The sequence below is a fragment of the Musca autumnalis genome, unplaced genomic scaffold (assembly GCF_047663935.1).
Source record: "Musca autumnalis isolate F117 unplaced genomic scaffold, ASM4766393v1 scaffold_6, whole genome shotgun sequence".
Classification (NCBI taxonomy): Eukaryota; Metazoa; Arthropoda; class Insecta; order Diptera; family Muscidae; genus Musca; species Musca autumnalis.
Window position 1 is genome coordinate 3,220,298 of NW_027412199.1, and position 12,031 is coordinate 3,232,328.

Sequence of the window (12,031 nt, forward strand, 5' to 3'; positions counted from 1 at the left end):
GGTTTGATTTTCATTTGTTTTACAAAATGACCCACGGTGATATATAAAGCTGGGGAAGTTGGTGTTTTAATAAAAAATGTGATTTTTTCTTTTGTGTTGTGGTGAATCTATGTTAACGTTATGTAATTGTGAAATTTCCAAACATTTTGCACGTTTTTACGTTCATTAGTAGTATCGATAATTGTCGGTAAAATTAAAATGCTTATAATTTCGATAATTAACGAATTTTTTCGGTAAGTTAACGAAGAATAAAAAGTAGTCGCTAGCCTCTAGCGGCACAAACAGTGATGTCAACTTTTCTTTATGTTTTTAGTCATAATTTTGCTATTTAATTTTACCGATTTTTGCCGGTAACAGCAAAAATAAGTTACAGAATCCAATTACAGGTTTGTGTACCCTCAAATTACTCGACTTTCAAAATAATTAATACAGTTTTCTAAAAAATGAAATTATATTTTGTATATGATTGAATTCTTAATAATACTACACAAATATAAACAAAAATACATCATAAGACCTCTGCCCCTATTAACTATTTGACAATATGTCTGTCCGTGTACTCGATAATTTTTAATAATTAGTACAAATGTTTCGAATTTTGATAGTTTCGAAACATTTGTAGTTTGATATGAAGGACATAGGTTACTAATTTTTACAATAAAACACAAAAATTCCACTTATATTAGTTGGTAGTGCGAGGCTCAATATTTACCACATAGACACGCGGTTTCCTGTAGGGTTAATGTAGCGGTAGCGTCCATTTTTACGTTATAGACTCAATCAATCAATTTTGCTGCAAATTAAGTATAGTACACATTGACAAGCAAAACTGACAGTCATCGAGGTCTATTTCGTTAATATCAAAGCCTAACTGAAAAATTTCTTTTGTAATATCTAAATAATACCGTATATATTGTATTTAAAAGGTTTTTCGCTAAATAAAAGTTGTTATTTGCAGGAAAAATATCCTAAAAGCACGTTGGCTGTCATTTTTGATTGATGGTGTGTACTCCCCTTTAAGCGGGGTACACACGATCAGTTTTGACTGTCAGTTTTGCTCAAGTAATCGGTTGCTTGCCAGTGTGGCCGTTCATTTTTGTCAGTCATCATAAAATATTTTGTGGTTGCTGGATACTTTGACATTTGTCGATATTTCCGAAAAATCGACCGCTTTAGAATATAGAGTTTTCGGAATATGTACAAAATATTTTCAATACACGTTGGTATAGCCCTCATTTAACCATACCGGCCGTTAGGATACATTTTCCTACGCATTTTGTTGTAATTTGGCATTTGTTGTTCTTTGTAGATAGAAAACCTCTGTGCGAAATATTAGCAACATAGGTTTAGGTTTTGAAGTATTTTAAAGTTTAAAGACAAAACTTTCAATCTACTTTGGTCCATCATCATACCATCAATTTTATACAGAATGTCTTACATTAAGTTCAGGTTGTCACTGCATTTCTATTTTTACCGTTTCATTTGCGAGAGGATTCTTAGTATCACAGAAATCATAATTTGTAATGATTAAATTTCAACTTTAAATTTCCACTTTTTTACATTTCTGATTTTAAGAGCAAAATATAACTATTTTGTAAAATATTAAGAATGATAGATTTGTGCATACCGTTTGTTCCTTACAAAAAATTATGAAACAAAAGTGCAACTTTTAAATGCGTTTTTTAAGGCGTTGCGAGGGGTAAATTGTGTTGGGTACTTATCTAACGAATTCAATTAAATTCAATAAAAAAGGAAATGTAAAACAGGTTTTAATTTGCGTACTAAATTTAGTACCTTTGGTTTTGTGTGAACAGATAGATTTCTAACTGATATTTAGTATTGGTTGAGATAAAGTGGTGATTTTAAAATATAGTTCTGTAAGTTTTCAAATGGGGATCTCTGGGGTTGTGTGAACAGACAGAACTAGAAGCAAGCTCAATTTTTACAAACGGGTAGAGTTTTTGATAATTAGTGTTTTTGCTAAATGTTAATTAACATTAAAGTGCTGGTATTAACTAATAAAGAAATCATTTTTTTGCCTTCAAAAAATTCAATACCATAAGAAGCGAAGGGAAGGAGGGAGGGAGAGACATATTTGCTTTACCATTGTAGACATTAATTTTTGGAGATAAGTCGATTTACGTCAAACTATATCGCGAACGATTCGATTTATGTAGTTCTTTTTGAAAACTAAATACTTGATTTTTAGAAAAAGATAAATAGTAACACTCTTAACTGTCGTAAGTAGCATTACTGGCTTTTATTTTGATAAAAACAAGTTGTAAATGGGAAATGGAGACATTATATTCTGAATTTTGGTCAATTTATTTATTATCCTGCTTTATACCATGGGGATTTTCCGCTAACGAAGTAGCGGGCATATGCTAGTTAAATATATTTTGCATAGTTTTTGTATAAACATGTAGACCTGTTGCAAAAATACCACTCGATGGTTCCGTTGTGTGGGGCTAGTACACCGATTTTCAATACCAATCATCACAGGACTACTAAAAATGAGTACACAAAACTTCGTTCACTCCTCCTAGATATTCTATATTCTATCATGGTAATAGTTTAATGGACTAAGAATTGTATGCTGGTCAGCAATATATGTATATACATTTTGGATTCTCAGTCAAATATTAAGTACTAATGGTTGAATATAAAAATAAGTAATGAGGGTGAAAGTTTGAAAATGCCGAAATGGGACGTACCTCTTCTATTTTATTGGCATTGAGCAGCTAATTTTACACCGTTTTTCAGTTCGTTTTGCAAAAACTACAATTGCTCATTCTTGTGTGTAAAATACATGATTTTACCACATTTTTCTCCAAGGTACGAATAAATTTACTGCTTTTAATAGTACAGCATATTTAGAAATCAGGAACTATTATATGAGGAGGTAAGTAACATTAGTATCATTAAATAAAATTTTTGTTATATATTTACCACAACTATGAATATCTTGAAAAACTGCAATCGGCATTTATAAATGACGAAAATATTTGCTCTTGTATTCAGAAATAGCTTCCTTTTGTATTGCCCTCAATATTAGTCGTGTTTTTAAGATTTTCTGTCTGTATACGATGATGCGACAATGTAACCCACCATAAATTAAAATACATTATATTCATGTTGGAAAAATTCTACTACAATTATAATGGTTCTACTTATGTTGATATTCACGTTTTAAAAAGTTAAATACATTTTGTATAGTTTTTAGATTTTTTTGAAAACCACAAATTTTGTTTTAACAACACTTATGAAATGTGGTTAAAACCAATGTGTGCAAAATGGACAACTATAAATCTGCGATTTGGTCAACTTTATATTTTAACGTTTTGAAATATGATTTGATATTGAGAAAATGCCTACTCTCTGATATGAGCTTTCTACGAATAAAAAAAAAAAATACTCCGACATTTATTTAGAGAAATGTTGCGTAAAATTATAGGAAATTCAGTTTGTTATTCCTCATTTATATAGTTTACAATAATAACACTATGCAACACTGAAAATGCAAACAGCTTTTAGTATGCATTTTTTGAAAGTACATATTTAGACTACAAAAATCCTAGTGGGTTTTTGTCCTGTCAGATCCAGTTCGGATTTTATGGCCAGATCTAAACCGGGCTAAATCTACCCTTTCTTGCATTTATCAGGCCTTTATCTCAGAAACGAAGAGGAATTTGGCCTTGCTGAGTTTAGCAATATTGTAGAACTTATCTTTTGAAAAAAAAAGCATAAGAAAAACTCCATCTAGGGTATCTAACTCTATAAAATATAGAAAATTTTACATAATTGCTGAAATTCTGGTCAGTATCGCCTAAACTATTAGGAGTTGAACATAGTAACCTTTTGCAAAAATCTTCTAAATAAAGTTCTCAACAATTCTTTACAACATTCTGAAACTCTAAAATGCTTTCTTTATGTTGTTTCAGTGATATTTTGCATCATATCTTTTACAACACGTATTTCAAACACAGTTCACACCAACAGTTTATCCTCGCATTTCGGATTTCACTACATTATTGACATTTTTATGGTCGTTCAACAATTTACTGAAAACAACGGCATAGAGGCATTTTACAACAATGACATGTACTGAAGAGTTGTGTATTACAGGGAATATTTTTCCAAAAGAAAATATTCAGAAAAAATAAACAGTTTTGGAGATGTGATGCGAAATGTATAAAAATTGTGGAATTTTTGCATATATTTTGAAATTTGAGGCAATAAATGTAGTTTTTCGAGTTCATTTATTCTCCAAACATTTTACTCTTGTCCTTATTTAGAGGTCAGAACAAGATTCATAATGATTTCAGAGATATAGCCCCGAATTTCTTTAAAAACTCAATATTTAACCATGTTTAGATGGGACCATAAAATCCGAGCTGGATCTGACACAACAAAACCCAACTAGTGTTTCTTGTCGTTTGGGTCTGTACTTTCAAAAAATCATCAGTCGAATTGTTTGCACAAGATCACCTTAAAAATGTTGCACAGTGTAATTAAACAGCGAATATGCTAGGCTATAACGGTACTTTAAAAACTACTAGCATGCCGTTTCTTAAACGAACTGACATAGAGTGCTGCTCAAAACATTTGCAACTAAGATGCCTACATCACATTCAATCTATTTGTACTGACATTTTGAAATTAGAAATATATTTGTTTTTGTTAATTGATTGTTTATTGACCCAATTTTTAAGATCTAAAAATGATTATTCAGTTGTGAACATTTATGTTACAAAAATGTGTGATTAAAAATTCTGTTAGAATGATAGAAATTGGACAAATGTGTACACTTTATCACTCAAGAATAGTAGTAAATCATGAAAAATAAGTGCATACGGATTTCCTGTTCAGTTGAATTTGGTAATAACGCATCGGGATCGAACAAGCGGATTCTGGCATTTGTCATAGTCTATAGCAGCGCACAACCCTGGAGAATGGTCACAAAACCACAATTTCTTCTACTTTTTTCCAGATTATACCCCAGATTATTTACGTTTGTATCCAGTTGGAAAGACCAAATTAGTGTCAAATTATCTTCTGTATTAAATTGAGTCGTAATTTCCAGGATTTCAATGAAAATATGTTAATTCTTTACAGGATTGATACCTTGTATAGCGTCAACAAAGTCAACCTCATACTGTTACCGTTATAATATCCTTTGTTAATGGGTTTTGCTGTATATTTTTTAAATATTATCCTCCAAACATTTCCCACAGCTAGATAAAATATGGTCCCACAGTTGGTGTAGCAAATGCAAGCCATTCCACGACCTATTTTAATTTAAAACATCCTATTTTTTAAGTTGGAATATCCAAAAAATTGAAATTAATGTTTAAAAAATCAAACAATTGTTAAATGCTAGAAAATGTCGCTAAAGTTACACGTTTTATATAGAAATTGTAAGTGGTGCAATTTTTTATTTCGCCTCTTTTTTTACAGTTTTTGTTTACAGCTAATAATAATGTGAATCTTATAATAATGTGACTGTTACTTTTACTTTTTTATAAAAGAGGACACCTTGGGCTAAGAATGTAATAACAGCATTTGTGGAAGCAAAACAATCTTCATTGGTTTTCATAATGACAAACAAATTGTTCATAAGGGAGACTTCTATCATATCAATGAGTGCATCATGATTAGCTCACTGATATGGAACCTACTGTTTACCGCCGATTCCGAACGGCGTGCCTAAAGACACCATTTGCAGATTAGGCACGAGTGCATTCCATTGCAACACGATTGCACTCGGTGTTAGGACATACCAACCGAATAACGTAGCCCACTGGTTGATGTGTGTGAGGGGGGTGAAAGTCTCAAAATGCCGAAATGGGGCTTACCTCTTCTATTGTTTTGGTAGCGAACAGCTAATTTTACACTGTTTGTCAGTGCGTTTTACAAAAATTACAATTTCTCATTTTTGTGTGTAAAATACATGATTTTACCACATTTTTCTCGAAGGTACGGTCAAATTAAATTTATTGCTTGTAGTAGTATAGCATATTCAGAAATTAGGAACGATTAAATGTGAAGTATGTAACATTTGTATCATTGAATTAAATTAATTTTATACATTTACCACAACTATGATTATCTTGAAAAACTGCAATCGACATGTATAAATGACGAAAATATTTGTTCTTGTATTTAGAAAGTAGCTTCCTTTTGTATTGCTCTCAATATTAGTCGTGATTTTCTGTCTGTATACTATAATGCGAAAATGTAACCCACCACAAATTAAAATACATTATATTCATATTGGAAAAATCCTATTACAATTACAATGGCTCTACTTATGTTGATATTTACGTTTAACAAATTAAATATATTTGGCATAGTTTTTATATCAACAAATTAAATATATATTTATTAAATATATAAACATGTAAACCTGTTGTACCGTTGTGTGGGGCTAGTACACCGATTTTCAAAACCAATCATCACAGAACTACTAAAAATGAGTACACAAAACTTCGTTCACTCCTCCTAGATATTCTGAGTTCTATCACGGTAATAGTTTAATGGACTAAGAATTGTATGATTTTACCACATTTTTCTCCAAGGTACGAATAAATTTACTGCTTTTAGTAGTATAGCATTTTTAGAAATCAGGAACTATTATATGGGAGGTAAGTAACATTTGTATCATTGAATAAAATTTTTGTTATATTTTTACCACAACTATGAATATCTTGAAAAAATTGCAATCGTCATGTATAAATGACTAAAATATTTGCTCTTGTATTCAGAAATAGATTCCTTTTGTATTGCTCTCAAAATTTATCGTGTCTTTTTAGACTTTCTGTCTGTATACGATGATGCGACAATGTAACCCACCATAAATTAAAATACATTATATTCATGTTGGAAAAATTGTATTACAATGGTTCTACTTATGTTGATATTCATGTTTAAAAATTAAATACATTTTGTATAATTTTTAGATTTTTTGAAAACCACAAATTTTGTTTTAACGATGGAAACACTAATGAAATGTGGTTAAAACCAATGTGTGCAAAATGGACAACTATAAATCAGCGATTTGGTCAACCTTATATTTTAACGTTTTGAAATATAGCATTTCCAGATTAAATCAAACCTTTTCCAAATTAAATGAAACCTTTTCCAAATTAAACGAAAACTTTTCCAAATTAAATGAAACCTTTTCCAAATTAAATGAAACCTTTTCCAACGGAAATGAAACCTTTTGAATTGAAATGAAACCTTTTCCAATTGAAATGAAACCTTTTCCATTTAAAATGAAACTTTTTCCAAATTAAATGAAAACTTTTTTTTTATTATTATAATGAACATTAAACTGATATTGATTTTTATTGTTTTAAAATAAAATAATAACATCAATTGATGTTATTATAACAAATATAGTTTTATAGGAATGTATTTGTGAATAAACGTTACAGATACCATTGTTTTTTAATTTATTTTTCTTTTGTTTTTTGAGTTATTATTTCATACTTTTTACTTCAGTCTTAACAATAAAAAACTATGTTTTCCAAACCTTAAAAATGAAATACGGAAATTGAAAATTACTTTAAAAACAGCCTCAGTCGAAATAGAACGAGCCTTAAACCTCGGAGTTAAGAAAAGGCAGACTCGGTATTTTCCAAAATGGATACTTCAACAAAGGGAACATTTAATATTTATAGAAGATAGTATATTTAATCATAAGACTGTGCTGCCTTCATTATAAGATATTATAAGATATATGTATGTAACTCTAATGGCAGTAAATAAAATCGGGGGTTTTGTGTACCATAATATAATTTCAAGTTTAAGTGTGAATGCAGACAAATTCAAACAATTTATAGAAGGTATTTTGAGGAAGATTACACCAGACTTAGAAAACTCGTTTTTGATAATGGATAATCAGCAAATACGTAAGAGGAATGACATAAGAACTTTATTAGAATTGTACAGATATGAACTTAAATTCCTGCAGCCATATTCCCAAAGTTCAACGGATTTAGAATGCATTTTCAAAAATAAAATGCCGCTTTACAACTGAACTTCGCGATCCTTCTTCTGACCATAACATAACAGAGCAGATAGAGCGCAGCATTCAACAGAAAAATTCGCACGATTGTTCGAAATGGCGATTGTATTGAAAGTTTCCCAAGCAGAAAACTGAAGGGACTGACTACGTAAGAAAAGTATTATGTTACCATAGTCAATTGATATATTTCTCATTTCCAGATCTATATTTGACAAAACCATCAAGAATTTCAGCTTTTGTTTTTCGTTTATTGATAAAAATGAAGTTAAAATTATGAAATAAGATCTCAAAAAGAGTCGAAAAAAATTATACCTGTAGTGAGATTCTGTAAGACTTTGTTGTCCTTACCGACAAAAGTCGTTAAAATTAAAATGCGCATAATTTCGGTAATTAACGAATTTTTTCGGTAAGTTAACGATGAATAAAAAGCAGTCGCTAACCTTTACCGACAGCAACAGTGATGACAACTTTTATTGAAAATTTTCAATAATAATTTTGCGACTTAATTTTACCGATTTTTGTCGGTAAAGGTAAAAATGAGTTAAAAAATCCCACTACTGTAAGGTTTATTCACAAATACATACCTATATAACTATACTTGTTTTAATTACATCAATTGATGTTAACATTTTAATTTAAAACAATAAAAATCAATATTAGTTTCAAGTTCCTTATAATAAAAACTAAAGGTTTCATTTAATTTGGATAAAGTTTCATTTCAAATGGAAAAGGTTTCATTTCAATTGGAAAAGGTTTCATTTCCGTTGGAAAAGGTTTCATTTAATTTGGAAAAGGTTTCATTTAATTTGGAAAAAGTTTCGTTTAATTTGGAAAAGGTTTCATTTAATCTGGAAATGCTATATGATTTGATATTGAGAAAATATGCGTACTCTCTGATATGAGCTTTCTACGAATAAAAAATAAAATTACTCCGACATTTATGTAGATAAATGTTGAGTAAAATTATAGGAAATTCAGCTTGTTATACTTCATTTATGTAGTTTACAATAATAACACTATGCAACACTGAAAATGCAAACAACTTCTAGTATGCATTTTTTGAAAGTACATATTTAGACTACAAAAACCCTAGTAGGTTTTTGTCCTGTCAGATCCAGTTCGGATGTTATGGCCTGATCTAAACCGGACTAAATCTACCCCTTTTTGCATTTATCAGGCCTTTATCTCAGAAACGAAGAGGAATTTGTAGAACTTATCTTTTGAACAAAAAAAAAAAAAAAAACACATAAGAAAAACTAAAATTAGAAAAAAAACTAGAAAATTTTACATAATTGCTGAAATTCTAAACTATTGGGAGTTGAACCAAGTAACCTTTTGCAAAAATCTTCTAAATAATGTTCTCAACAATTCTTTACAACATTCTGAAACTCTAAAATGTTTGCTTTATGTTGTTTCAGTGATGTTTTGCCTCATATCTTTTACAACACGTATTTCAAACAGAGTTCACACCAACAGTTTATTCTCTCATTTCGGATTTTACTACATTATTGACATTTTTATCGTCGTTGAAAAATGTACTGAAAACAACGGCATAGATACATTTTACAACATGACATGTTCTAAAGTGTTGTGTATTACAGGGAATATTTTTCCAAAAGAAAATATTCAGAAAAAATAACGGTTTTGGAGATACGGTTTTGGCATTTGTTGCAGGATTCTTCTTCAAGGACCTCTAAGAAACTGTCCAGAATGATTTTCTGGTCATTAGTTTCGATGTTGTGGCTACCTTATTCTTCCTCTCTAACACTTTGTTTATTTGTCATAGTCTATAGCAGCGCACAATCCTGGAGAATGGTCACATAACCACAATTTCTTCTGCTTTTTTCCAGATTATACCCCAGATTATTTATGTTCATATCCAGTTGGAAAGACCAAACCAGAGTCAAATTATCTTCTTTATTAAATTGAGTCGTAATTTCCAGGATTTCAATGAAAATATGTTAATTCTTTACAGGTTTGATACCGTGTATAGCGTCAACAAAGTCAACCTCATACTGTTACCGTTAAAAAACCCTTTGTTAATGGGTTTTGCTGTAAATTTTTTAAATATTATCCTCCAAACCAGGAATTTGGAGTCGGAGTCTGGAGTCGGAGTCTGGAGTCGTGAAATGTAGTTTTCTACATTTATCAAAAGAGTTTTTATTTTTTTATGATAGAGAGATGAACTTTAATAAAATTTTGATAAATCGTTTATTCATTTTATAGGAAATCTATGAGTAAACCTGTAAGCAAAGGATTTATTATATTTAGTAATGTTCCATAGCAATAGAATTATAATTGCATCTTTCAATATGAATCGATTTCTGAATATACCATCACATTTATGACAAAACTTATATACACTCTGGAATACTAGTTTTAAATCCCACATATTTATACTTAACAATATAATGTGGAAAAAGCATTATGAGTTTATTTTGTCCACAATTAAGGGGTTATGGTCACTTATTGTGCACGAAAAATGAAAATTTTCATGAAGTTTTACAAGAAATCTACTAATTTTTTCCCAATGATATTGTTTTCATCTGATTGATAACACCTAGAGCTATTTTCCAAATTTTTTTGTTGAAAAATATTGCACAGTTTTCTGACAAATGGCCACCTACGAAACACTGTTTTTACTAAAGCAGTTTGCGGTGACCACTGAAGCTCGAAAACGAATAAACCGATCAGCACATGTTTTTGTGGGATCATTAAGAACATAACAATCTTGTACTTAAGGTAAACGGATTAAAAAATATCCATTTTTAAAAAAATTGTAAACTGTAGAAGTCAAAATTTTGATTTTACCTAAAAAAGTTGATAGTTTTTTCGCCATAAATTCGTCAAATTTGTTTTTTAAAAAGTTTCTTGCTTATGCACAATCTTTTTATACGTATAATATTCCCAAAATGCCATTTTGAGAAAACCGTGTTTCAAACGTCGATGTTACATACAAATCACAATGAATTTTCTCTTTCTAACGCTCATATCTCAGCTAATTTTTATCCGATCGACATACATTACATGTACATGAGTCAGCAAAAAATTTTCGCTTTCGTAAAATCTGTAGGTAACAAATTAATGTAGATCCCCCTTTTGGCATACCAACCTTCATATTTCAACAAAATAAAACGAAAAATCCAAGTGACCGGTCCGTCCAAAAAAAAAAAATTATCAAACTCGACAGTTCTACTTGTTTTTGTTGTAACGTAGCCCACTGGTTGATGTGTGTGAGGGGAGTGAAAGTCTCAAAATGCCGAAATGGTTCGTACCTCTTCTTTTTTTTTGGTAGCGAACAGCCTATTTTACACTGTTTGTCAGTGCGTTTTGCTCATTTTTGTGTGTAAAATACATGATTTTACCACATTTTTCTCCAAGGTATGGTCAAATTTAATTTATTGCTTGTAGTAGTATAGCATATTCAGAAATTAGAAACTATTAAATGGGAAATATGTAATATTTGTATCATTGAATTAAATTCATTTTATATATCACTGTCCAACACGAAAATTATTAACCATATTCTGACACCGCAGTGTGATAGGACACCAAAAATGAGAAGACACGTGTCTCGCCATTTTTCCCTATCTCATCAACTTTAGCGGTTATAGGCATCCAAAGGTTTGAGGCTTTGAAGTAGAAAAGGTCATTTATTTCAAACCGTTAGAAAATTTGAACTTATCTCAGAGGCAAAGTTGTAGCTCTTGTCTCAAGGAACAAAAAATGTGAACACATATAATCCATCAAGCTTCATATGCAAGGTCAAAATCGCCATGGTAAATTTTCTTTTAAAATTTTTTCTCAAGTTTTGTTATGCAGCTTTAAAACCGATCAAATTTGAAGCAAACAACCAACTACAAAAATGTACCTCAGATCTCAATAAACATCTTTCTAGAATATACCAACTCTGTAGAAACGGATCTTAATGGTCAAAATAGCAAACCAATTGCGATTTTTATCCTCTTTTCGAGGATTCTGCTCCATAGATATTAAACCGTT

The 12,031-nt window shown here is 30.4% G+C and overlaps 1 protein-coding gene across 6 annotated transcripts in view; it reads left to right on the forward strand.

Annotated features, from left to right (window-relative positions):
• Ca-alpha1D (Ca[2+]-channel protein alpha[[1]] subunit D) overlaps positions 1-12,031 on the forward strand; it is a 1,669,376-nt gene that overhangs the window by 51,387 nt on the left and 1,605,958 nt on the right. The window contains exon 1 of one of the 6 annotated variants that reach the window (XM_073958160.1): positions 6,143-6,237. The exons of 3 other annotated variants lie outside the window; for them this stretch is intronic. Coding sequence is in view for 1 of the 3 variants with exons in the window: in XM_073958161.1 (XP_073814262.1) it covers positions 6,638-6,644 (7 nt within the window). In the remaining 2 variants the exon portion in view is untranslated. Of the gene's footprint in view, positions 1-6,142; positions 6,645-6,771; positions 6,844-12,031 lie in introns of those variants that run through there. 2 more of the 6 variants (XM_073958161.1, XM_073958163.1) reach the window with 2 other exon arrangements.